At 44.0% G+C, this 27,303-nt stretch overlaps 1 protein-coding gene across 1 annotated transcript in view; it reads right to left on the bottom strand.

Moving 5' to 3' along the window:
* HLTF (helicase like transcription factor) overlaps window positions 1–27,303 on the bottom strand; it is a 324,731-nt gene that overhangs the window by 60,824 nt on the left and 236,604 nt on the right. The window contains exon 21 of the mRNA XM_069213390.1: window positions 8,953–9,078. Within this exon, the coding sequence (XP_069069491.1) occupies window positions 8,953–9,078 (126 nt within the window). The remainder of the gene's footprint in view (window positions 1–8,952; window positions 9,079–27,303) is intronic.

The raw sequence follows: 27,303 nt of genomic DNA, 5'->3' as shown, positions 1-27,303 counted from the left end.
AGTCTATGAGATTTTATTTTTTATTAAAGCTGATTAAACACTAAAGACCAAGTGCGTTCATCAATGTGCCACACCTAATTACATAAAAGCACAATAAACCAGTGATGGTGGAGTATAAATAGAGTGTAATCACTATTGTTTGGGAAGGTCTGGAAAGGCATAGGGGAGAGAAGGTAAGCTCTTATCAGAGATCCAATACAATGTATAGTGGTGGTACAAAACAGTTCCAGTGTTTGAGGGCATTAAGTTACAAGTAGTGACAAACACAGTAGGTCTGGTTTTCGTAAAGACTTTTTAAATTGTGAAACATGAAAAATAATTATACTCTGAATATTTTATTTCTTTATCACATCAACTTAAAAATGAAGCAGGCAGAGCAAAAGTAAAAATGTTAACAGTAATCGAATATTGTTTGTGAAGACTCAATGTATTTAGTACAATCTGCAGGTTCTTGTTGGGGTTATAACAGCATTCTAATCTAGTACAAGAAAAAACTACTGAGCTGTCAATACAGTTCTCCAGCACCGGCTTATTTCATAAATTCACTTTTTGAATAATTCTACATCGTAAGAGACTTTTCAGTGTATACATAACATGCCAGTATTACAAAGTTAATTTAACATATTAGCCATTGCATCTCATTGGATGAGCATTTGGCTCATGCAAATGAGAAGGACAGACTTAAGCTCTGCCGCAGACACTATATTCAGATTCTCAAACGCAAGTATAAGGATGCAATATTCCTCAGAATCAGAACCATCTGAACCTTTAAGGGATCAATCAAATTGTCAAAAAAGCAGTTGTTAAAGTAGATCATGTGCTAGAAACTGACAACTTAGCGGTGGGTCTTCTTGCCTACGGTATCAGCTAACAAACACCTATAATCCTAGGAAGAAGTTCATAGGAAGAGATAGCTACTGTCTCATCTTTGAATCATTATTATTTACGACCTTGATGTCAGATCAAAAGGACTGGCCAGTGTTATTGGGTAACATGTTGTCCCTCACTTGGAGAGGATACAGAAGCACCACTTATTAAGATGGTATAGATAGCACGGTTGACAGGTCCACTCTGGGGAAGCAAGAATCACATTTTCTTTGCACAGGCAGATCTTATTATTCTCTGCTGCAGAGGGTAGACTGGATGTGCATAGTGTTGGTTGAATGACCATTGGAAAGACAGGTCATCTCCCAATGATACTTCAGGTGGATCGCCTTAGAGTAGAATAGGGAACATTTTCTGTTCTCTGTGGTAGTAAACAGGTCTATATCGGAGGTGATCCTAGCTTGGAAGATGAAAAGATCCGTAGTCTCCTAAAAAAGATGCTGTATGTGGTTCACAGAAAATAACCGTCTGAAGAAGTCTGCTGTTGTGCTCACTTTTCTTGCTAGATTAGGTGCTGACAGACCAACCTCTCCATCTATAGAACAATACCAGAGCTCTAGTTTGTTCATGCAAAATAGCTGTAAGTCTTAGTATCAGCCAAGATCTGCACTTGTCTTCCCCTTCAGATGAAGATGAAAGAACTTCTAGGACATTTACACAAAGGTCTTTATCTAGTGGGGACCACAAAACCTGATTATCAGGTCAACGAGGTGGACTCCCCTGCCCTCCAGAGAGGCATCCATTACCACTTTCATCTCTGGTCAACCTTGCCAAAACGGTTTGTATTTCAAAAGGGTACATCCACTACTGCAGGTCTTGACTGACAAGAAAAAGGGCCAGGACAGTGTCTTTCAGACTGCCCTAAAACTGGTCCCATGAAGGCAGAGCATCCACTGATGGTATCCCATGAATAGCCACACTTGGGGTACAAGAAAAATACAAAAGGTCATTACCCTAGAAATGTCAAAATCAATCTTATGATTGGGCAAACCTGTTTTCCGACGTTAAAACCACTGCTTGAAGACTAAACTCTGAGTCTTGGTGTAAAGGCCCAAAGAAAGCAAGTACACTGGAAAGCACCTACTGAGTGGATCTGCTGGGCTACAGCAATACTCTATTATTCTAATTTAAAGAAAAATCTGAGATGTGCAAATTGATGGTTTTAATGGCCAGACTGTTCCACAACAAGACTGGGGTTGCTGTCCTGAGGTGTATTTTGACTTTGCTGCAACTCCTGTCTACCAAACTGGCAGGTATATGGTACTGATGGTGTAACCACCGGGATCGAGAAATGAGGCCCAGCATTCTAGCTGTCACCCTGCATTGATTAAACATTTCTTGCAAGATACCTGCTATTTTGCTAAACACGTGAAGCAGAAGAGCATATCCAGAAGTGCAACAGGACACCCTCTAAAATGACTGCTGTCTGCATCCTCTCTTAATATTGTAGGCCTGTCAAACCTGCAACAGCATCTATGGTGTCCCCATCAGTCTGCACTGTCTGTTTTGTGGTGTTTGGCCTATCCTTATGTAACTCTTTGTACCATTTTCTTATAAACTGGAACCTGCTAATGGAGAAAGCTCACAGAGAGCATGTGTGTACTTTGCCAAGAGGCAAGTGAGTTGAAATGCCCTCAGTGCAAGAATAACAAAGGCCAAAACCTTTTAATTCATGGTATCCAATTTTCTGACTCCCTATAAAAGCAGGAAGGAGTTGGCATGAACAGTGTTCTGCCTAAACTTGCAAAACAAGGCTTGTACCAGAGGGTTCCTCAGAATCAGGAGAGTTAAAAGGTGGGAGGGATGGAAAGGAGTAGCATGGAAATTCCTGGATTCACCTCTCAATACTGTTGGGATAGTCTTCAAGTTTGAGCAGGCCTCTTTGAACTGGTCAGTGAAGGACTTAAATGGAAGGCTCTCTTCAGACCCTTTTTAAGTCCTGAGGTTTTTAATTTACCAGTGAGTATTTCCACTGTTCCATGTGCAGTGGTATGACTAATAGTTCCTCTGCCTTCTTTCTCACAGAGGGATAGTGAGCATTTCCAACTTTTCAGGGTTACAGATTCATACAGTCATCCCATACTAGCTCACTGAACTTATTCAGACCAATTTGTGTTTCTCTGATGTAAGATAGTAGACTGTTCATAAAAAGATACAGATAGATGTCCATATATTTGGAGTTTTTCTTCTGAGCAAAGCCAATGTCCAGGATATTTGGTCTTCTGGGAGGAGAGGTCACTTCCATGTGTGTTTTGAATGAATGAATGAATGAGGTCTTACAGAGCGCAGTAGCTGTCTAGCAGTAGCGCCCCGGCACTAGCTGCAGTAAAAAAATAAAATAAAAACACAACTATTTATTTCTTTATTTTGTTATTTACTAAATATGGGTTTATATATTTCTAGGGCCATATTAATTCCAGGAAAAAAGTTGCGGTGCTAACCACCAAACAAACAGAACAGTTTACAGATGCTCTCCAAATAATAAAATACATAAAACCCTATATACCCCATTCTTTAATCTAAAGAATTATTGTTGATTTACACAGTATTTCCTCAGTTCATCCCTGAAACCCTTAAAACCATGGACTGACTGAGCTACTGATTCCAAAGCATTGCATAAGATGTGCACAAGAGCAAGATTGAAACTTCTTAAATTAAGAGAATCAGTTTGGGGTCAGGTTCAGAATACAAGATACAAAACTCTTTGTGGTCCACCAGAATTGAAGCATTGTATAAGACAATCAGGGATGAAACCATTAAGGATCTTCCAGACAAAGAAAAACAATCTTATACTGGTGTGTTTAGTAATGAATGGCTATTCCAGTCTTTTTCTCAGACTCAAAACATGGTCATATTTAAAATGACCAACACAAAAATAACCCCTGTAGATTTACTTTGGGTTGCTGGCTTTTGGCCCTGTAAAAATCTACAGTACTCAAATAGATTGGGTAATGAGCCACTTTAAAAGTTGGTAGTACTTTGGTAATAAAAGGTCAATTCTGTTTCAAATATCACCCATATATTTCTAACTTATAAGGTAGGCTACAAGAGGATTGTGATTGCACTGGTCAATCAAGTGAAGGTATGAGACAGGACACAAGTTCAAACTCAACAACTTAACTTTTTCCAGCAATTAAGTCAAGACTGTCTTGCCTTTCAGTTTGTAACTGCTATCAGAGGTCCACTGGTCAAATACAACAGAATCTAGATGTCATCAGTGTATCTCTGACACAGCAGACCACAAGTCACCAGGATGCACCCCAAGGAAACCATGTAGGTGTTACCTTGGAGGGGAGGGATGCCAGAGCTTTCAGAATGCCCCACAGTTCAAATAATGTTGGTAAGAATTATACTGATTTAAGTTCAATTGTCGCTGCTCCTTTGTAAGGAAAGGTCCTATCCACTCAACATCCCTCTCTCTCACTTCTGAGACATGTTGCAGCCGAGCAGTGAGGCGGCCATGGTCTTCATTGTTGAATGTCTACAAGAGGTGATCAGAGCAACTCCATTTCCTTCAATTCAGCACATGCTCCTAGTCATACAGAACAACCTTCTCAGTCCCTTTATGGGGTCTGGCACTTGACTGGTAATTTGAGAACAAAGTGTTGGTCTCCAGTTATTTCTGTAGGCGGGCCAATTCAACTATTTTAGAAATTAATGGAAAAGGCTTAAAAGGTAGAGGTGATTAAGGGACCAGCATTATAACCTCATTAATGCTTAGCGAAACAACAGAAAGTAGTGTGGTACTAGAGGAGGATGACAAAATTCCTTAATGTACCCTGGGTTTAATCAACTGTCCAAAAGTTACTCTTAAAAGTATGCTGAACTCTCACCCACACTTGTTGGAAGGCTTCATTATTTGGTCCGGTCCTCACGGCGGAACAGGGTCTACTTTCTCATCATCATTTATTTTGGTTTTGTCTCAAGGTGTTAGCATATCTATCAGTTAGGGTTTGTCTCTTCTGAAGTCTTTTTTTCTGTCTATCTATTAAAGCAGCATTGTGGTAGTTCTCATTAAGATTTAGCCTGGTCTCCCAAGCACATATTGAAAAACAAAAGTGGCTTTTAGGACCCTTCATGTCTTCTTGAGTTTGGGTGACGTTTCTGCCTACACGCAAAGCCTCATTAACTCTAACATTTTTCAGGAGTAGATCTCTGTGTCTTCGAAGTATTAATTATTTTCTCTATAGGGCAGTGCTGTAACTTAATTACATATAGTTTTTATACTAAGGACACAAAACATTTAGATACCCAAGTGTATTGCCTGGTCAATAGCTAAGATTTTTTTGGAGTAAGACCTTATGGTAACGTGGGAGAGAGAAATTGCACACTGAAATAGAGGTGGAAAGAAATTTCACTTCACAGACGTGAAAGGCTGGCTTGAAAACAATTATGGACAATATCTTATTATAAAAACAGAAAGGATGCACATAAAAATGAAAAAGCTGAAAAGGAGATCCTAACACATTCTTCAGGAAAAGGGTGAGATCAGTTTTCTAGCAGAAGCAGCAGCACCCAAGTAATTTAAGCCAGAAATTACACAGAAAATAGGTAAAAGCATTACCCTGCAATGTATAAGTAAGTATATATTAATAGATACATGCATAACTGTAATTCATTATAAGAGAGTTTTATTCATACAGGAGCTCAGTGCAGGACCCAGTTGATGCCCAGATGCACTGAAATAAATGAGGCTGGGCGCAGTATGACAACACCCTCCTTAAATATACATTTTCTTACACAAATCTCAGCAAATCATTTTGTAGAACTACAATGTTGCGATTCAATGATAAAATAAAATTGGACTGAATCATCATGTCTTGACAAAAAATTCCTCAGTGCAGAAGTGAGCTAAGCGGACGTGTTGGGCTGAAAGGACGGTCATTCACCAACCTCAAGGCCAGGACCAACATTCAACTCCTGCTGGTTACAGAGATAACTCTGAAATCGGTGAGCAGTTGAATAAAAAAATGCACTAGTCAATCAGAACTTAAATGATATCCACTGACCACAAAGTGTAGGAAGTGTTTTTTTGGTACACTTCTTAATTAAAAGGAAAAGGTGAGTTGTAAACCTATTTTAAAAGAAGTGAAACTTTGCAAAGCAGTTGAGACACCTAAACCTAGTGGAAACCAGACACAATAAGCAATGCTAATATACTGCTAGATTATTTTTGTTTTAGCCCACAGCATGGGCACAATAATCATGGCACAAAACTGACATTTTTTAATGATCCATTTCTGCCCACAGCAGGCTAAAAGAGCTGGCCTGTAGGTGTTTGTTTAAGAAGGCTTTCACTGACCATTGTGCAACTACTTGGCTCACACATTTTGTAGCCAGTGCTTCAGGGGGCAGTTCTTATTGGCTGCAGGCAACCAAACAGAAAGGCACTATTCTCATTAATTAAAATGATCCCTGTATAAAGACTATTCTGATCCTAATACAGGGGCTATTTTAACAAATAAGAATTGAGTGGTGTATGTATTCAGATCATATTGATTAGGGGGTGGGAGTAATTCGTCACTGTGGGTCAGTGCTTAGTTTGTAAAAAAACAAACAAACAAAAAAAGTGCCAGGGCCCTTTTCAGGAGGCCACTGCAACCTGCACCACTCATTGCTCCTGACAGCACTGCCAATTACAGTACAAGCAATAGTACTAACCATCAAACTCCTACTAGTGTTACAATACATGTTTATTTGTCTATTAGTCATGTGTATTGGATTATAAAACAATTGTTGTGTTCATTTCAAAATTAGTCAGACAGCACCTCTATGTGGCGAACTGTCGTAAGTGATGGTGTTGAATCTTAAGTTCCGTTACAGAGCACCAGAAACCACTGGCTCAAATTAAGCATTGCTGTGGGTAGCCCAAACATGCCTGGTATGCATTTCTCAGTGCACTGAATGCACTTCCAGTACAGATATGCTTCTGTATTAGGCAAGAGGTATGTACATTTTTTTCAGTGGAGGATCAGATGTGGTCATTTTTTAAATCTCATTTTGGTTCCACAGGTGAATTAAGAAAAAGGTGTTCAAGCCTGATTTGATTATTGATGTAACTGTTAGCCGACTAAGTGTCAACCACTATGCTAGCTTAAGAAAGAAGAAGCCTACTATAACATCAAAAGAAAGAAGCTAGAACGGTCAACCAGTTCTTCTGTTTATAAAGTGAACTAACCACATTGTTCACAGCAGCAATACACTCAGTAAATAACCATAATTGTCCATATTGACTTTGTTAGCACAACAATATACCTACAATCCTAGAAATGTGATACAATGTAGAAAAAACAAAGGCTAAAGTATTTTTCGGTCAAGAATCAGCTTTGTGGCATCTGCTATTTTGCCTTTTTTCTCATGTACATCTCTGCTCTCCAAAGGTATGGTATTTTGTGATCCTCAGACAAAGAACCCTTGAGAGGAGTATTCCTGCATGGTTAACTCCCCTGAAGGCATCCGCCTTCTTATGTGCTGGAAGTATAGATTTAAAAGAGTGATCATCCAAGGAGTGGTGATTGTGCTATGCAACACTTCTGTGAAATGTTGTCACCCAGGTTAGAAAGACTTATGACTGCTTTAAAACTATTTCTCTGTTGCCTTCTCAAACGTATAAGGCATCATCATAAATTATACCTTTTCTTGACTTCCTCAAATCTGTTTAGAAATGTCATGCCTCGAAAGAAAATGGATTGTTGATGCATCAAACCTGATTACAAGGGAGACCTTTAAATGGATTTTGCACATATGAAAAAAGGATTAGTACAAAAAGGAACCTCCACATGGGGGAATGACCCATGCATTCGGCCCTGTGACATAGTCACTATTTTGCCTAACAAACTTGCCGATTTAAAGGATGCTTCCTGGAATATTAATGAACCCATTCAACATCAAAAGGACCCCATCGTTCATGGTAAACTCATTATGGAAAGTTGAGTACCTATTGCCCTCACTGAAACTGAGGGGTTTCTGGAATGGCAGCAAAGTCTGTGAGTGAAGTGTTAAAGTTCCAGAGAGAGAGAGGAATCCGAAAGATGCATGGAGGAGTATAGCTCCAGTAAACCCTGGCACTGGGCAGACCCTGAACGCTGGTGAGAGAGACAACAGTCAACTCTGAATGGCCGAACAGCCCAACCACTGCAATGTTTGTAATATATTTCTCTAAGCATTCTCTCCTCTGTGGAGGAAAAAATACCTTATTCTCAGCAAAAAACAAGCAAACACGAAAAATAAAGTGACATGAAGATCAAATACATAAAAAAGGGCTTCCATTAAATAAGAAAAATTATAGAACGAAGTTTATTTCCAACAACTACCTTTCAGAAAAGGGGAAAAAAAAAAATCACAGTAAAGTGAAAGTGTGGTCTACTTAGACATAAATATTGCACAAAATAAATTTATGGCAGAAAACATAAAAAGGGTGCAGCTCTGAGTTAAATGGTTTTCTCTCATAGAATGTAATAAAGGGCTGTGCAGTGCTATATCTTGTCCATGGGCAGCCTGTAACAACAGTAGTCTGTGCTCATAAAGAGGTTGCATGTCAATTCGAACATTTCCCCTCTCGTTTTCTCCCTTTTAAAAAGTGGAAAATAAAGAAGGGGAATGGGCAGAGGTGCAGTAAGAAATCTTGAAACTTATTTTTCAACTTCTGATTTTGTAGGCATTGGCTTGGTGCACTGATGACACTAATTGGGGTGGTTAGTAGCGATAAGTAAAAATCCTAAAAAAAAAAAAAAAAAAAATCCCCCTATTTTAAAAACGTTATTTCTCTATTTCAATGTTATTGTGACCAGTAAGTGGGCTGGCAATGAGGAATATTGGAAAAAATCCCAAGAAATAAAAAAACATCAGCAATACAGCCATTTAAATTTACAAATACTTTTACTGCCTGCAATGGGTTTATCAAGGTTAATTACAAAAATAAAATGTCTTACAAAAGATGTAATTTTTCTTGTATGTCGTATTATACTGATAAACGCACCATTTTTACAGCATATGTTTGGCAGAGTGCCTTTACTACTTTTTGGGAATTTACAATTACAAACACACATTCATTTGATCCTAAATTACTTTTGAACTGGAGATCCACTCCCTTTCAGTCTTTTCTCCAGTATCCTGGTCCAATTCCTCTATCGGGCATTCAACCAAATTCTCCAAAGAAAGATTGTTCCTGCAAAGAGGACATTTGGCATGGGGCTGAAACAAAGAGAAAAGCAGAATTTAAACAGATGGAATAATTTCATGTTTTTCTGTATGACAAATAACTTTTTAAGGATCAAGACAATGTCATGTATTTGATTAGTTTAGTTTTATACTGCAATTTCATCACAGTCTATCTAGTATGAAACACAACTTCCATTCAACTGTTTTTCACTGTACAATAGTAACTCATTTGGGAAACCACGTGTTTTTTGAAGATTCTGAATATTCTGTTCTTAAACCTCAATGATCCCAGCCCTCCGATACACCTCTGTAAATAAATTTGTTGTCCAGAGTATTTCATTTTTGATTTGTGTTGTTGGATCATTATAAAAGTAATTTTGCTTGGGTAGACATTGTGATCCGGGCTGAATTTTTCTGGACACCATTTTTAGAAATGGTGGATGTGTTGCAGTGATGATGTAATATTTCAAGAACCATGAGACCTATATACTTCATTTTTTGTCAAAACATAGGTTTTGGGAGTCAAGTAGTCTTATAGAGGGAAAATAACTCCTCAGAACAATCCTTCTGCCACTTTCTAAAATGGCGGCTATAATAGGGAAGAAGAGACATATATAGAAATGAAACAAATAATAATAATGGCTTTTAATCCTTTTATGCATACACCAAACAATGTTTATGAATACGAAATAAAATAATGTTTATCATTCCTGTTTTAGACTCACTTTCATAGTTCACTATTTGTTTCAGCAATTGCTCGGGGTACTTTTGCAAAATGCTGAATATTTTAGAAGAGCATATCAACAGGGACATCTTTTTGTAGGGCAGGTTTTGCAAGTAAATGTGTGTGTAAGTTCTGTGGGTAGATGCTTTGGAAATTTTGTAGGTTTTAGCTTCCCATCAATATCTTCCCAACCGCATTCACATTGATCTTTCTCTACATATGTATGATCCAAAACATTTACACATCTTCTGATCAAGTAGAACGCTCTTTTAATGTGTCCATGCACAGGATATGATTTCAGCAGAAGGTCACTTAGCAGGACTGATCTCTTGAACTCAATGTAATGAAGATCGTCAAATGTGTGACAGTCAGAACTCGTTTTCCACACATGCACAAGGCATTTTTCTTCGTCTTTGAAGTCACATTCTTCTTCTGTCTCAGCAAATCATTTTAGAAACTTCACAGGTTCAGCAGTTAAAGCTCCAAGCTTTGTTTCAATTTTGCTCAGTGTCATCACCCTCAAGAATATGTGCCTTGATAAGAACACTGGGCATCTCTGGGTCATGTTCCTTGTACAGAATATGAAGTGGGAATAAGTGTTTTTTCTTGCCTGTTCCATAACATATCCATAACTCTGTCAATCCTTACTTATGGACATTGCAACAAATCTAAGTAGCACAATAATAACAACTCAGGTAGTTGACTGTACAATGACTCGATTGGAACCATTTCGAACAGCCCACTCAATATGGCACAACACGAAGGTCAACTTCCTCCAATTTGCTGTTACGATATTGAACAATATGGCCTGTACCTTTTGAATAAATCTCTGCAGGCACCAACTCTTCACTGACAATCATTCCACTTGCAATAATTGGAAATTCAGTGTTCATTGAAGTATCAGCAATGTTTTGGCGAGCTAACATCTCCAAGTGCATCTTGTTAGATGTTGCTGACCAGATTTTAGCAAGTTGCACAGGTATAGATGTCACATTTTTGATGCAGGTAAAGTCAATTGTTCCACTTGTAGACATTTGTCTGATTCTTTCAGATTCTTTTACAGATAGTTCAAGGTAACTGTCAAAGACAAAGTGCAGTTCTTGCAAGGTGCACACTGACTCTGATATCTGTAGAACAGTTTGAATGACTTCTCCGAAGTTTTGCATGGATAAAATCTGGACCATTCGCAATTGTGACATACATTCCACAACAACAGCAGTTTTCAATGAGGACACCTTTTCAAACTGAAATTCTTCAGGTGAAAGTTTTTTAGAGCTCTTGTACGAGTTTGAGCTTCCCTGATTTGGTGGCAGTAGCTCCATCAAATAATGTGTTTGCCAGAAGAAGATCATGCAACAGCATGTCCTCGATAAGTTCATCCCTTTCTTTTTCTACATTCATCTGTCTATGTGCTTGCAAAAGTTGTTTTTTTGCAACCTGTTTTGTAGTGTATGGCAATTAAAACATGGAAGTTTAGCTTTAGTGATTACGTCAAACTGCTTTTTCTCTTTCAATACAAATGTCTCCTGCTTCAGTTCTGTGTATAGTTTTGATCAATGTTCCAGGAAATCTAGTAGATGTGTCCTTATATTGTAATCTGCATATTGTTTGGTCACGAAGTTGTGTAGTCACACAGGCTCAGTCATTTGAAAGGGATTTCCTTGCTGCTTCATGAAATTAGGATGACTGTCAAAATGTTTATTAAAATGTTCCCCTCTATTAACCACAAGTTCGTGGTAAGGAACTGTTTCACAATGGTACATTAACTTTGAATTTGTCATCTCTCTGAAAACATTGCAAATAGAAAGGATTTCATGGTAAACTAGCTGCCATTGAGCGACATATTCACTTTTACGTGTCTGACCAACAATTCCCTTGGGGCTTTTCTATGATCTCTGGATCGTCTGTATTAGTTTATCTGGAGCCACAGCATTGAGCCTTCCCGCTCTGTCTTTCACCACAAAATGTCTCTGGATGAATTTTCTGTAGAGGTATGATTTATCCGCCCCTAGCTTCTTCACTCTTTCCAAATACCAGGACCCATATCTCAGATAGTTTATGCAATCGAGTTGGTGAAACACAGTAATCAGTGACGCCACAGTCTTAACATGCAGTTCTCAATCACTTTTTCTTGGTCAGGATGTACCATGTTTTTCACTAGAGCTATCATGGGTAAAACATTTCCCCATTACTTGCAAAGTTCTGATTTTTCTTCACATTCTTTGATAAACTCTACGAACTTGGTTTTCAGTTTTCTGATTTTGAACTGGGTGCATTGAACATTGCCTGGCTTTGCATTATGTCTTTTGAAAGAAGTGCACCCTGGGCCTTGATCTCTTCTGAGATAAGATATGCAAAACCTAATTTGTCATTGTTGCTCCAGAGAGCATCTCAACGCAATGTTTCTTTAGCCCTAATATGATAAGCATACCTTGTAATGAATGAACATAATCAGCTCTGTTGAATACTGACTGAGCAAATATTTCAGCCTTATTCAGTGCATCGTCTATGCCACATCCACTGAGATAACTTCCTGCACACCGCAACACAACTTTTGTCATGTGGAAAACAACAATCATTAGATAAAGATCATCAAAGTCTACTGGACTGCTCATAAAAATGAACCAATGCGCCCGTTGCACTTCCAATTACCAATTTCAAGTAGATAGTTCTGGGAGAGCCCCTTTCAAGAAGTCAACCATGAAGGCTCCACAATCATTACCCTCAATGCCTTCTGCCAAGTCCAAAAACCTTAAGTTATTTACATCTTGCAGATCCTCGAGATCCGCCACCTTCCACATTAAGTCAGACATCTGGGACTGCTGTTGATCAGTTTCACCTTGAAACGATCCCAGATCACGTTCCAAGTTATCAATACGATCCTCTACTGCAGAGATCCGAGCACCCTTCTCCATGCAAGACTTGCTGACCCTTCTGATGGCACCCTTAAGTTTTTTATTATCCATGCGGGTCCTACAGCTTTAGTAAAGCACCTCATCCTGCAGCTGCTGAATCAAGCTATTTATGAGACTAAGCACAGGTTCCCTTCCATCAGTGGATTCCTGATGTGCCGAGGCTCCTGACTGCAGCACTTCTTCAGGGTACACCTGCCTTGTAGCAGTATAGGCCCATCGCAGAGTTCGAGACACTGGGGACCTATCCTGTAACTTGCCCGGCTTCTTTATGGCAGTGCCCTTCATCTTCCTTCCACAAAGTTTCTTTTGTTAACGGTGCTTATCTTGTCTGCTGTATTGCTAGAGTCCAGCTCAGAGCTGATCGAACCACCTGTAGCGTCTGAGAGCGAGTCTTTACCAGCAGCTGTATCCATAGCACACTGGCACCCACCAGCAGAGTCTGAACTATCCGTCAAGGAAAATAACTTATCTGTCTGCTCAGGGGAGCCCCCAAATTAAGTCTAATCCAGCCACCGACTCTTTACTACTGCTGGGCCCAGTCACAGCACTCTGTCACGTTGATGTATGCTGGCTCCGGGTTATTTATCTTAGATGGCATGAGTGGAGGTAACCCACCTGGTGGCCTCAGGTTGCTTTCGCCAGATTGTAAAACCCTTGGGACACCCTCAGAGGACCCTGACATGGGCTACAGTGTAAAATTCCCGTCACGTCACCATCCTAATCCCGCAAGCAGACGATCTTTCTCCCCTGCTGAGGGATTGCTGGGAGATGAGCCGTCAATGTCACCACAATATCTTTAGGTTCTTTTCAGGGGAAAGACCATGGGCTTTCCCTGGGGGGGCCGAAGAGGTCTCTACTTGGTCCCTACATAAGCATGGTTATCTACTGGGCTAAGATATCCTTGCCACTAAAGCACCCCAGAGTAAAAATGGCAATCCAAATTAAAACAGAGGTCTTAAAGGGTTGTTTGGCAAGGTTTGGGCTACAAAGCCAGTCCCTATAATAGTGGACAAATTGTTTGTTTCAACATTAATTTGCAAAGTTGAAAAACAGATTTGCAGGGAGGGAGGACAAAAAATAACACCAAAGGAATTATTATTACAGATTTAGAAATAGGGGCGATATCAAGAATCATAGTTGGTTCCGTTTGCAACTGTCACTAAGGAAGTTTGGTATTATGAAGACTCTCAAAGTTCAATTAGGGTTCGAAAGATCTTTTTGATGATAAGTCTTTCTTCTGCACTTCCAAACAAATACTTGTTTAACCTGGACTTTACATCTTACTAAAAATCAAGGCAATCTTGTATAAACTAGTACAGATGTCCAACTCAGAAATAAGTACTCTATTCATCAAATCAAATCAAATCAAATCAAATCAAATCAAATCATTAGCATTTATAAAGCGCGCTACTCACCCGTGCGGGTCTCAAGGCGCTAGGGACAAAGGGGGTGGTTATCGCTGCTCGAACAGCCAGGTTTTTAGGAGTCTCTGGAAAGCGGCGTGGTCCTGGGTGGTCCTGAGGCTGGTGGGGAGGGAGTTCCAGGTCTTGGCTGCCAGGAAGGAGAAAGATCTCCCACCCGCCGTGGAGCGTCGGAATGCGAGGGACGGCGGCGAGTGCGAGGCCAGAGGAGCGGAGGGGGCGGGTGGGGACGTAGAAGTTGAGCCGTCTGTTGAGGTATTCCGGTCCCTTGTCGTGGAGGGCTTTGTGTGCGTGGGTGAGAAGTCGGAAGGTGATCCTTTTGCTGACTGGGAGCTAATGCAGGTGTCTCAGGTGTGCGGAGATGTGGCTGTTGCGGGGTACGTCGAGGATGAGGCGGGCTGAGGCGTTTTGAATGCGTTGCAGGCGATTTTGGAGTTTGGCGGTGGTCCCAGCGTAGAGGGTGTTGCCGTAGTCCAGGCGGCTCGTGACGAGGGCGTGGGTCACGGTTTTTCTGGTGTCGGCGGGGATCCAGCGGAAGATCTTGCGGAGCATGCGGAGGGTGAGGAAGCAGGCAGAGGACACGGCGTTGACTTGCTTGGTCATGGTGAGAAGGGGGTCCAAGATGAAGCCGAGGTTGCGGGCGTGGTCTGCGGGGGTTGGTGCGGTGCCGAGGGCCGTGGGCCACCAGGAGTCGTCCCAGGCGGACGGGGTGTTGCCGAGGATGAGGACTTCAGTTTTTTCAGAGTTCAGCTTTAGGCGGCTGAGCCTCATCCAATCTGCGACGTCCTTCATACCCTCTTGTAGGTTGGTCTTGGCGCTGGCGGGGTCCTTGGTGAGGGAGAGTATAAGTTGGGTGTCGTCGGCGTAGGAGGTGATGATGATGTCGTGCTTGCGTACGATGTTAGCGAGGGGGCTCATGTAGACATTGAAGAGTGTCGGGCTGAGTGATGAGCCTTGAGGTACGCCGCAGATGATCTCAGTGGGTTCTGAGCGAAACGGAGGGAGGTAGACTCTTTGGGAGCGGTTTACGAGGAAGGAGGCGATCCAGTCCAGGGCCTGGTCTTGGATCCCGGTGGAGCGGAGGCGGGTGATTAGGGTACGGTGACAGACGGTGTCAAAGGCAGCCGAGAGGTCGAGAAGAATGAGGGCAAATGTTTCACCGTTGTCCATCAGGGTTCTGATGTCGTCTGTGACTGAGATGAGGGCGGTTTCAGTGCTGTGGTTGGTTCGGAATCCGGTCTGTGAGGGGTCGAGCAGGTTGTTGTCTTCCAGGAAGGTGGTCAGCTGTTTGTTGACGGTCTTCTCTATTACTTTGGCTGGGAAAGGCAGAAGGGAGATGGGGCGGAAGTTTTTCAGGTCGCTCGGGTCAGCCGTATGTTTCTTTAGTAGGGCGTTGACTTCGGCGTGTTTCCAGCATTCGGGGAAGGTAGCAGAAGAAAAAGAAGAGTTGATGACGGTCTGGAGGTGCGGGGCGATGATGTTGTCGGCTTTGTTAAAGATGAAGTGCGGGCAGGGGTCCGAAGGGGCGCCGGAGTGGATAGAGTTCATGATGGATTTGGTTTCTTCCGTGCTGATGTGGGTCCAGTTGTTGAGGGTGATGGTCGGGGATGTGGGTTCGGTGGTGTTAGGTTGGGTCTGGTGTCCGAAGCTGTTGTGGAGGTCGCTGATCTTGCGATGGAAGAAAGTGGCGAGGGATTCGCATAGATCCTGTGAGGGCGTGACAGCGTTGGCGTTGGCGCTGGGGTTGGAGAACTCCTTGACGATGCTGAAGAGTTCTCTGCTGTTGTGGCTGTTTTTGTCCAGTCTGTCGGTGAAAAAATTCCTTTTGGCAGTGCGGATCAGGTGGTGGTGTTTACGGGTAGCGTTCTTGAGGGCGGTCATGTTGTCAGCAGTGCGGTCCTTGCGCCAGGCTTTCTCAAGTGCGCGACAAGTTTTCTTTGATTCTTTGAGGGTGTCAGAGAACCAGAGGGGTTTCTTGGTGTTGTTCTGTCGCTGCGAGCGTTTGAGGGGAGCAAGGTTGTCTGCGCAGTTGGAGATCCAGTTTGTGAGGTTGAGGGCTGCGACGTTGGGGTCGGTGGTGAGGGTGGGTTGGTTGGCGGCGAGTGCGGCGAAGAGTTGCTCTTCAGGGATCTTGTTCCACTGTCGGCGAGGGATGGGTTGAGTGCGGAGGTGGCGGGTCTCGCGTCGGAATGTGAAGTGGACGCAGCTGTGGTCGGTCCAATGAAGGGCGGAGGCGTGGCTGAAGAAGACGTGTTTGCTGGCGGAGAAGATAGGGTCGAGTGTGTGTCCGGCGATGTGGGTGGCAGTGTTCACCAGTTGTTTGAGGCCGAGGTTGTCGAGGTTGCCGAGCAGGGTGGTGGTGTTGGGGTCGTTGTTTTGTTCCAGATGGAAGTTGAGGTCGCCTAGGAGGATGTAGTCCGGTGAGGCGAGGGCGTGCGGGGAGATGAAGTCGGCGATGGTGTCGCTGAAAGGGGCGCGAGGTCCGGGAGGACGGTAGACGAGGGATCCTCTGAGGGTGGTCCTCGGGTCGGTGCGAATCTGAAAATGCAGGTGTTCAGCGGCAAGAGGGGAGTCTTCAGTGGAGGTGGTGACGCTGATGGAGTCTTTGAAGACGATGGCGATGCCTCCTCCTACTTGGTTGGTGCGGTCTTTCCTGGAGATCTTGTAGCCTTCGGGGATGGCGGTGGTGATGTCTGGAGCAGAGGAGGCGTTCATCCAGGTCTCCGTGATGAAGGCGACGTCCGGTGCTGTGGAGTCTAGGAGGTCCCAGAGTTCAACGGCGTGTTTGTGAACGGAGCGAGCATTGACTAGGATGCACTTGAGGTGGTTGATGGCGCGTGGGCTTGTGGTCGTAGTTGTTGCGTGGTGGAAGATGTGTTTGCAGGAGTTGCAGGCGAAGGGTCCATGGGTGCGTTTGGGGTGAGCTTGGAAGCAGGTGTTGGAGCGTCCTGGGTTGAGGGCATGGAGGGTGGTGGGGTCATAGCGGATCATCGGGGCTTGGGAGTGCTGGGGACCAGGGGTCATGGCGCTGGGCGCGGGCCAGGCGCGGACGGGCGCAGACGGGCTTGCCCCTGGCGCGCCTCCGGCGTGCCAGCGGCGCACCCGCTGCATGCGCCCGCTGCGCGGTCGCGCAGCGGCCGCCATATGTGGTAGGAGGGGGGGGGAGGGGTCAGCTGGGGGCGAATGGGAGCTGGGGCGTGCAGGAGGTCGCGGCGGGAAAGCGCGAGGGAGGGGGGGTCAGGTAGAGTGAGAAGAGCTGGGGGAGGGGGGGTTTAAGGGTGGAGGGGGGAGAGTGTTAGGAGGTTTAGGAGATTAGGGAGAAAGATAGGTGTAGGGTTGTGAAGATAGGGGAGGGGGGGTTGTAGAGGTGGGTGAGGGTGAGAGGTAGAGTGAGGGGATAGGAAGATAGGTAATAGAGGGGGTGGCGGGAGGGGGGAGAGATAGAGAAATAGGTAGAGAGAAAAGGTAGATAGAGAAATCGATAGATAGGGAAAAAGATAGAGAGATAGGAAGATAGGAGGAGGTGGAGAGTGAGGGAGTTGGATAGTGGGATAGAGAGATGGAGAGATAGGTAGATAGGAGGAGTGAGGGAGGTAGAAAGTGAACGGGTTAGATAGGGGAGATAGAGGGGGGATGCGAGTGGTGGAGGGGGATGAGGCAGGAGCAGGAGGGCAGGCGCGGGGAGAAGAGGACGGAGGAGGCAGAAGAGCCGAAGGCAGAAGACAAGAAGAAAAGAAGAACAGAAGAAAAGAAGAAAAGAAGAACAGAAGAGCAGAAGACCGGAAGGACTGAAGACCGGAAGAGCAGAAGACCGGAAGAGCAGAAGACCGGAAGAGCAGAAGACACACAGAAGAACACAGAAGAACACAGAAGAACAGAGAGGAGTACAGAAGAACAGAGAAGAATACAGAAGAACACAGAGGAAGACAGAAGAACAGAGAAGAATACAGAAGAACACAGAGGGAGACAGAAGAACACCGAGGAAGACAGAAAAACACAGAGGAAGACAGAGGAAGACAGAAGAAGACAGAGGAACACAGAAGAACACAGAAGAACACGGAGGGAGATACAAAAAACGAAGAAACAGGGTGCAGAATACCACAGCAGAAGATGAGGAAGAAGAGAAGAGGAGAGAAGACGGGGAGAAGAGGAGTACAGAAGAAGAATACAGACGAGGAGCGAGGAGGAAGAACAGAGAAGAAGGAAAGAGGAAAAGAAGCAGGAGCAGGAGAGAGGGTGAGTAGCGCGGGGCAGAACGAGGGGCTGGGAGGTGGGGGGTACTTACTGTGGGGTGGGTCTCAGGAACTCATGAACCTGGAGGAGCTGCAGCGGCAGGGGGAGCGACCTACCCTTGGGTCAAGGGTCGCTACCACTGTCGCGCAGCGGCCGCCATATGAGGTAGGAGGGGGGGGAGGGGTCAGCTGGGGGCGAATGGGAGCTGGGGGGCGGGGCGTGCAGGAGGTCGCGGCGGGAAAGCGTGAGGGAGGGGGGGGACAGGTAGAGTGAGAAGAGCTGGGGGAGGGGGGTTTAAGGGTGGAGGGGGGAGAGTGTTAGGAGGTTTAGGAGATTAGGGAGAAAGATAGGTGTAGGGTTGTGAAGATAGGGGAGGGGGTTGTAGAGGTGGGTGAGGGTGAGAGGTAGAGTGAGGGGATAGGAAGATAGGTAATAGAGGGGGTGGCGGGAGGGGCGAGAGATAGAGAAATAGGTAGAGAGAAAAGGTAGATAGAGAAATCGATAGATAGGGAAAAAGATAGAGAGATAGGAAGATAGGAAGATAGGAGGAGGTAGAGAGTGAGGGAGTTGGATAGTGGGATAGAGAGATGGAGAGATAGGTAGATAGGAGGAGTGAGGGAGGTAGAAAGTGAACAGGTTAGATAGGGGAGATAGAGGGGGGGATGCGAGTGGGGGAGGGGGATGAGGCAGGAGCAGGAGGGCAGGCGCGGGGAGAAGAGGACGGAGGAGGCAGAAGAGCCGAAGGCAGAAGACAAGAAGACAAGAAGAAAAGAAGAACAGAAGAAAAGAAGAACAGAAGAGCAGAAGACCGGAAGGACTGAAGACCAGAAGAGCAGAAGACCGGAAGAGCAGAAGACACACAGAAGAACACAGAAGAACAGAGAGGAGTACAGAAGAACAGAGAAGAATACAGAAGAACACAGAGGAAGACAGAAGAACAGATAAGAATACAGAAGAACACAGAGGGAGACAGAAGAACACCGAGGAAGACAGAAAAACACAGAGGAAGACAGAAGAAGACAGAAGAAGACAGAGGAAGACAGAAGAAGACAGGAGAAGACAGAGGAACACAGAAGAAGACAGAGGAACACAGAAGAACACAGAAGAACACGGAGGGAGATACAAAAAACGAAGAAACAGGGTGCAGAATACCACAGCAGAAGATGAGGAAGAAGAGAAGAGGAGAGAAGACGGGGAGAAGAGGAGTACAGAAGAAGAATACAGACGAGGAGCGAGGAGGAAGAACAGAGAAGAAGGAAAGAGGAAAAGAAGCAGGAGCAGGAGAGAGGGTGAGTAGCGCGGGGCAGAACGAGGGGCTGGGAGGTGAGGGGTACTTGCTGTGGGGTGGGTCTCAGGAACTCAGGAACCTGGAGGAGCTGCAGCGGCAGGGGGAGCGACCTACCCTTGGGTACCATAATAAAGGTATTCATGAATGGGCACACATCAGAAGACATGACCTCCAAGATATATAACACTATTGAACTCCCATAAAAGCAAACTCCTTTCTCCTCTCCCATCCCCCATCCCAAATGGAGAAATAATTAACCAGTTTAGGCAGAGTTCCTTCTGACGTAGAAATTCGGACCAACATATCTTCTAATGCACTGTAACCTGAAACTGTGCCTTCTCTGGTGGAATCAAAATATCGTCACACTCCACTTAGTGTAATGGACTCCGGTCAGTCTGGCCAAGGTTAAATTACTTGACTCAAACTCCTGTTGGAACTGTAAAGAAGCCCCGAGGACTTAAAACATATCTTCTTCAGTTGTAATTTTGCTCACAATACAGGGAGTGCAGAATTATTAGGCAAGTTGTATTTTTGAGGATTAATTTTATTATTGAACAACAACCATGTTCTCAATGAACCCAAAAAACTCATTAATATCAAAGCTGAATATTTTTGGAAGTAGTTTTTAGTTTGTTTTTAGTTTTAGCTATGTTAGGGGGATATCTGTGTGTGCAGGTGACTATTACTGTGCATAATTATTAGGCAACTTAACAAAAAACAAATATATACCCATTTCAATTATTTATTATTACCAGTGAAACCAATATAACATCTCAACATTCACAAATATACATTTCTGACATTCAAAAACAAAACAAAATCAAATCAGTGACCAATATAGCCACCTTTCTTTGCAAGGACACTCAAAAGCCTGCCATCCATGGATTCTGTCAGTGTTTTGATCTGTTCACCATCAACATTGCGTGCAGCAGCAACCACAGCCTCCCAGACACTGTTCAGAGAGGTGTACTGTTTTCCCTCCTTGTAAATCTCACATTTGATGATGGACCACAGGTTCTCAATGGGGTTCAGATCAGGTGAACAAGGAGGCCATGTCATTAGATTTCCTTCTTTTATACCCTTTCTTGCCAGCCACGCTGTGGAGTACTTGGACGCGTGTGATGGAGCATTGTCCTGCATGAAAATCATGTTTTTCTTGAAGGATGCAGACTTCTTCCTGTACCACTGCTTGAAGAAGGTGTCTACCAGGAACTGGCAGTAGGACTGGGAGTTGAGCTTGACTCCATCCTCAACCCGAAAAGGCCCCACAAGCTCATCTTTGATGATACCAGCCCAAACCAGTACTCCACCTCCACCTTGCTGGCGTATGAGTCGGACTAGAGCTCTCTGCCCTTTACCAATCCAGCCACGGGCCCATCCATCTGGCCCATCAAGACTCACTCTCATTTCATCAGTCCATAAAACCTTAGAAAATCAGTCTTGAGATATTTCTTGGCCCAGTCTTGACGTTTCAGCTTGTGTGTCTTGTTCAGTGGTGGTCGTCTTTCAGCCTTTCTTACCTTGGCCATTTCTCTGAGTATTGCACACCTTGTGCTTTTGGGCACTCCAGTGATGTTGCAGCTCTGAAATATGGCCAAACTGGTGGCAAGTGGCATCGTGGCAGCTGCACGCTTGACTTTTCTCAGTTCATGGGCAGTTATGTTGCGCCTTGGTTTTTCCACACGCTTCTTGCGACCCTGTTGACTATTTTGAATGAAACGCTTGATTGTTCGATGATCACGCTTCAGAAGCTTTGCAATTTTAAGAGTGCTGCATCCCTCTGCAAGATATCTCACTATTTTTGACTTTTCTGAGCCTGTCAAGTCCTTCTTTTGACCCATTTTGCCAAAGGAAAGGAAGTTGCCTAATAATTATGCACACCTGATATAGGGTGTTGATGTCATTAGACCACACCCCTTCTCATTACAGAGATGCACATCACCTAATATGCTTAATTGGTAGTAGGCTTTCGAGCCTATACAGCTTGGAGTAAGACAACATGCATAAAGAGGATGATGTGGTCAAAATACTCATTTGCCTAATAATTCTGCACTCCCTGTATGTTGGAGAAAAAGTGTCAGAACTTTTATCTAGCATATTTAAACAACCTTTGTGCTCGATTTCCTCACAAATACCCCGCCACTCAACCGATTAGAGTATGCGCTTCAAGATCTTCTCTCAACAACTGCAGTCAAACGGATCTGCTCCACATATTTCCTTTCATACCTGGTCGGCATGGGTTGTCTATCACCGGAGCCCCCGTATATCCCAACTCTCACAGGCCTGCACTAGACTGTCCACTAAAAAACAAGTTACTTACCTGTACACTGTGGTTCTCCAGTATTGATATCTTTTATAGATTCACATGTTTGAATCTTCTCCATCGCCGTGGTGGGAGTCCCACTGTGACCATAATATAAGTTGTGTTATAGCACTAAACTTAAAACCCCACAGAAAACAAGAGACATTGGTAGCTAATTTACATTGTTTTAAAATATTGAAACTTCGACCAATCGGAGAAGAGACCATGAAATGCTCACCCCCTGCAGGGCCACCACACCTCAGATTTCAAGCAGGAGTGTGATACAGGATAAAAAAAACTGAGGTAAGAAATTGGTGAGCCTTAATAGGGAGGTGGGATGGGGCCCATGTGAATATATGAAAGATATCAATACTGGAGAACCACAGTGCACAGGTGAGTAGCTTGTTTTTATCCAGTATTGTATCTTTCACTGATTCGAAGGCTTGAATCAGACTAGCAAGCGGTACTAAGTGAAGAAAGGAAGTAACAGAAATAATCTAGTAATTCTAAAAAACATAACAGTGAATTCAACACTTTGATATGAGAAGCATTACCTGACAGACTCATAATAAAAGCAAAAGATAGTGAAATACAGAGACAGAGAGCGATATCCCACAGCAAAATGTATACAAACCAAAAAATTCAAATGCTGCTTACTTTCTGAAAACAGGCGCCTAAGCGCAGCTTGTCCAATCGCCACATCTGCTTTTCTCCATGAATCCAGGCAGTAGTGCTTCATGAAGGTATGGGCATTAACCCATGTGGCTACTCTGCAGATGTCAGGCAATGACACTCCTGCGAACAAGGCTAAAAAGGCCGCAAACTGTTTAGTGAAATGTGCAGATAGTCTCAGACACCCAACGAGCAATACTTGCTTGCAACAAAGCATGTCCTTTTCTCTGTGAGGTGAATGAATAAGGAGTTGGTATGTCTTTCTGAAGGTTTTAGTTCTCTCTTGGTAGAACCTCAGTCAGCGTCTGAGGGAAAAAGAGTGCAAGGTCCTCTCTACAGACGAAGACGGTTTACTGTAGAATGTCAGTAAAATGATGAGCTCATTTGCATGGAAAGATGTTGGCACTTTAAGGATGAATTTAGGGCTAGTTCGAAAGGATGGGCCTATTGACTTGAAATAGCAAATATGGCTCATAAATTGTGAAAGCTTGTATTTCACTCATTCTGCTTGCAGAAATGATAGGCAAAAGAAAAGCTACTTTCCAAGAGAGAAATTTCAAGTGAGCTTTTCATCAGTTCAAAAGGAGAACTCATGAGCTGGGATAAAACTGTGTTTAGCTGCCAAAGTACAGGAGGAGGCTTACTTAGAGGGAAGACCCGAAAAAAGGCACTTTATGAACTCCTTACCAAGCCTACTGGACCATAATGAGGATTGCCCAAAATGCCTCCTGAATCTAAAAATGGCTGCTAAATAAACTTTAATAGATGGGTGAGTGAGTCCTGATTTTGCTAGCTGCAGCAGACCGGGGAGAAAATGCTCTTCCGTAGACAAGAAAGGATGGCAAGAATGAGAAGTACATCATGAGCAAAACCTCTACCACTTTAGAGAGTAACATTTGTTTGTGGATGCAGCACAAGCATTTCAGAGAATCTATTGACACTCCTCCGAGTCAGAGACTCTGTTGTGAGGAGCCAAGGTGACAAATTCAGAGAACAAGTTTGTGGATGTACAAGAAGATCCTCTGCTGGTTAGAATGGGATACGCAGGCACTCTCATAGGCAAAGAACCGTGGTGAACCAATACTGCCTTGGCCACGCTGGGGCTATGAGTATGTGTATGATCTTGGGAATAAGCCCGAATGGAGGGAACCCATAGGCAAACATCCCTGTCCATGCAAAGTGAATGTGCTTCCTCTGTGGAGGGTAGCTGCTGGCATACAAGTTGTACTTCTTGTTGCGATGAGTGGCAAAAAGGTCTAGGTGTGGAAAACCCCAACACTGAAAAAACAGTCTTAACTGGTTGCTTGAGCTCCCACTTGTAGCACTGCTTGTTTGTCCTGCTTGGGGTGTCCGCCCATTCATTCTGTACTCCTGTGACAAGGAGATACTGTTGGCTAGTAACCATTCCCATATCTGTTGTATTTGCACCGACAAAACCTGTTGATAGTGTCCCTTCTTGTTTGGTAAGCTAAAACTTGGCTGTGGTGTTGTCTATTCTCACCAAAACTGATGAGTTGCAGAGCCTGAGAAGGAAAGCCTAAAGACCCAGAAAACTGCCATCAGCTCTATGAGGTTTATTTGTGACAAAGCCTCCTGACCAGTCCATTTTCCGACAACCTCCAAGTCCTTTACGTGAGCTCCCCAGCCTTCTAGGGAACAGTCAGTTGTCATTACTACCTGAGGAAGGAAAGGAAGGAACAAGAGACCCCCAAAAATATTTTCTCTGTTTGTCCACCAAGACATTGCAGACTTCATCTGTGGAGTAAGCAAAATCTTGTCCACAGAGGAACCCTGGCACTGGATCCACTGAGCGTCTAGCTGCTCCGAAGTGGCCGCATGTGAAGACAACAGTTTGGAATCAATGAGATGAAGGATGACATCATCCCCAATATGCATTTGTACTTTCCTACAGAAATGGATTCTCCTGTGTCAAGGGATTCTTGAGTGATTTTAGTCGGAGAATCATGTCCTGTGTGGGAAGAGCTTTCTACACTTTCGTATCTAGGATTGATCCCCAAAACACCGCCAATATTGATGGAATTAGAGAGCATTTTTCCTTGTTCAGTTTGAGACCCATATATTTGAAAAGTGGTAGACAGGTCTGAGTCAACTAACTTGCCAAGTGAAAAGTGGGGCTCTTTATTAACCAGTCGTCCAGGTATGAGGAAAAAGTGGAGTCCTGAACGGCTGAGAAAAGCTGCCACTGGAGCCATGCATTTGGTAGACTCTGGGACCCAACCTCAAACCAAAGGGGAGCACTGTGAATTGGTAATGGCACCCTGCCACCTTGAACCATAGAAACTTTCTGTGCTTTAAGTGTATGGGAATATCCATCCATCAGATCCCAGGAGGTCACGTGGCCCGTTTCTACAAGTTGCAGAATCTCCTATAAGGATAAGGGTGGTTGTTTCTTGATGAATTTTTTAAGAGCCTCAGATCCATTATTTGTCTCCACTTTCCTGATTTCTCTCTGATGAGGAAAAAGCTGAAGTAAAAGCCTGTATTGTGTTGACTTGGTGGGACTTCCTCTATCGCATTCTTGAAGAGAAGTGATCACATTTCTATTATTAGTAAGGAAAGATGTTGATGAAATGACCCGCGCGGAGCTAGATTGGGAGGCTTTTGAGCAAATTCCAGTGTGTGAACATGTTGGATTACGTCTAACACCCATCTGTCGGAAGAGATTAGCTTCCAATGATTGTAGAATTTGGAAAGGGGATTGTTGGACTGAAGAGGGACTGAGGTGACAGATGCCTACTTCACATCATTATCTCCTGAAACTATCCAGAGGCTTGCCTCCAGCCGAAGGACGTCAATGTAGTGGCTACCTAGAGTAGGAGGACGCTGTTGTTGACCTGTAATATTGTTGCGCCGAGTATGTGGCTCGAAAACTTCGCTGAGAGTACTGTTGACAACTGGTTTGTTGCAACGGTGCTCAGGAAGAAAATTTACTCTGCCGCGAAAAGACTGGAATCACCACTATTGCAAAGTGCCAAGTGAACAAGTGGTTTCGATTTTACTGTACTGTAATGCATCATCCGCATGCTTACCAAACAAACTCTCCCTGTGAAAGGGCATGCCGAGGATCTTTGATTGAACCTTCGGTGAAACAACATTGCTTTAAGCCACACTTGGCAACACAATACTGCTGCCCCATCCATCTGTGGAAGATGAAATGTCTATGGCAATTATTCCTGAAGAAGCCTTCTCCCTTTCCACCTGGATTTCTCGGGCTTCTTTTGTCTTGTTGTCAGGGAGGTACTCTATGAACACTGACATGCCAGACCTCATCTGACAGTCAAATCTCCAGAATATGGCCAGAACATTGGAGGCGCCAATAGAAGTCGCCGCTATAGCGGACAATCTCTTGACAATGTTGTCTAGTCTGTGGCCCTCCTTATCCGGAGGGGCCGTGCATGGCGAGGATGGATTTTTAGGACGTCCTTGGGCCACCGGCATTATTATAAAGTCTGGTCGGGACTGACCAATAAGGCAAGTTGGCAAATTATCCAAACCTTTTATTTTTTGTCAGGGTTTGGGATGATCGCAGCCACTGAAGCTGGTGTTTTCATTAGTTTTAATCCCGCCTGCCAGATAAAGTCAACAATAGGGATAGATCTTGTTGTGCGGTAGGCCTCCGCTTTTAAGTCATAGAGAAAGCACTCTATTGGTTTAGCTGGAAGAGGAAGATCAAAAAGTTTGGACGCTCTCTCCAGGATGTCAAGGTAGCCACCAATATCGGCTGGTAGCGAATCCACCATAGGAGCAGTACGTGAGGCTAATACTGGAGCCACATAATCGTCATATTCAGGATGATCCCCTAAACCAAACTGGATTTCTCCTTCCTCAGGTTGTTGATCTTCATTGTCAGCTAAAGTGTCCCTTATAGAAATAGGCGGCAAGATAGGTATTTCTCATTGTGGTCTGGAAGAACTCCTTGGAGTAGACAGTATCTCGAACGTCTGGTCTTAGAAATGGTTGGTAAGTCAGGGCATTGGCCTCGGGGAACCTCCTATAATAACTGATCATCATGCGCAAATCGGTGACCAAATTAAACAGGGATCGCAACAGAATGTTCTGGCGCAATATGTTGTTCCTCATTAAGGTAATGCTGCTGGAAGGTGTCGTACTCCTCAGTTGATTGATGGCCTCTGTCACTGAAAGAAAATTTGCAATCCAGATTTGTAGACTGCCCTGGTCTGCATCTTTATGCTCAGTCTTTTGACACTTTACGCTGAGGTGAGAAGGGCTATATGCTGGTCCAAAAAGACTTTCGTCCCCTGATTCTTCTATCCCCAGCAGTGAAAGGTTCAGTGGCACTGTTGATGTGCTGCCCTTGCTTGTAATATATGTTTCCCTCACTGTTGTCGACGGGTTTGTCGACAACGTAGCCCCAGATGGAATTCTCATCAACAAAAGGACATCAAGTTAAGTTGACATCCTTGACAGAGCCGCTGCTGTAACCCGTGCTGTTGGTGACAGTCTCGTTGACAATGCCGTTGTTAGAGTCTCTGTCAACGACAAAGAACTTGTGGTCGTTGTTCTGGTTGTCAACTTTGTAAATATCACTATTGTCACAGGCATAGAAGGAGATACCTGGGACGATGCAGTGGTCCTCGACAGGGTGATCTTCGTTGAGAGCTCTGTCAACAAGCAGATTTTCAGCAGTATTAGGAGTAGATGAAGGTAAGAAGACAGATCTT

The sequence above is a fragment of the Pleurodeles waltl genome, chromosome 11 (genome assembly GCF_031143425.1).
Source record: "Pleurodeles waltl isolate 20211129_DDA chromosome 11, aPleWal1.hap1.20221129, whole genome shotgun sequence".
In the NCBI taxonomy this organism is placed as follows: domain Eukaryota; kingdom Metazoa; phylum Chordata; class Amphibia; order Caudata; family Salamandridae; genus Pleurodeles; species Pleurodeles waltl.
Note: the sequence above shows the minus strand (reverse complement) of the source record. Positions and strands in the feature narration are given on the sequence as shown.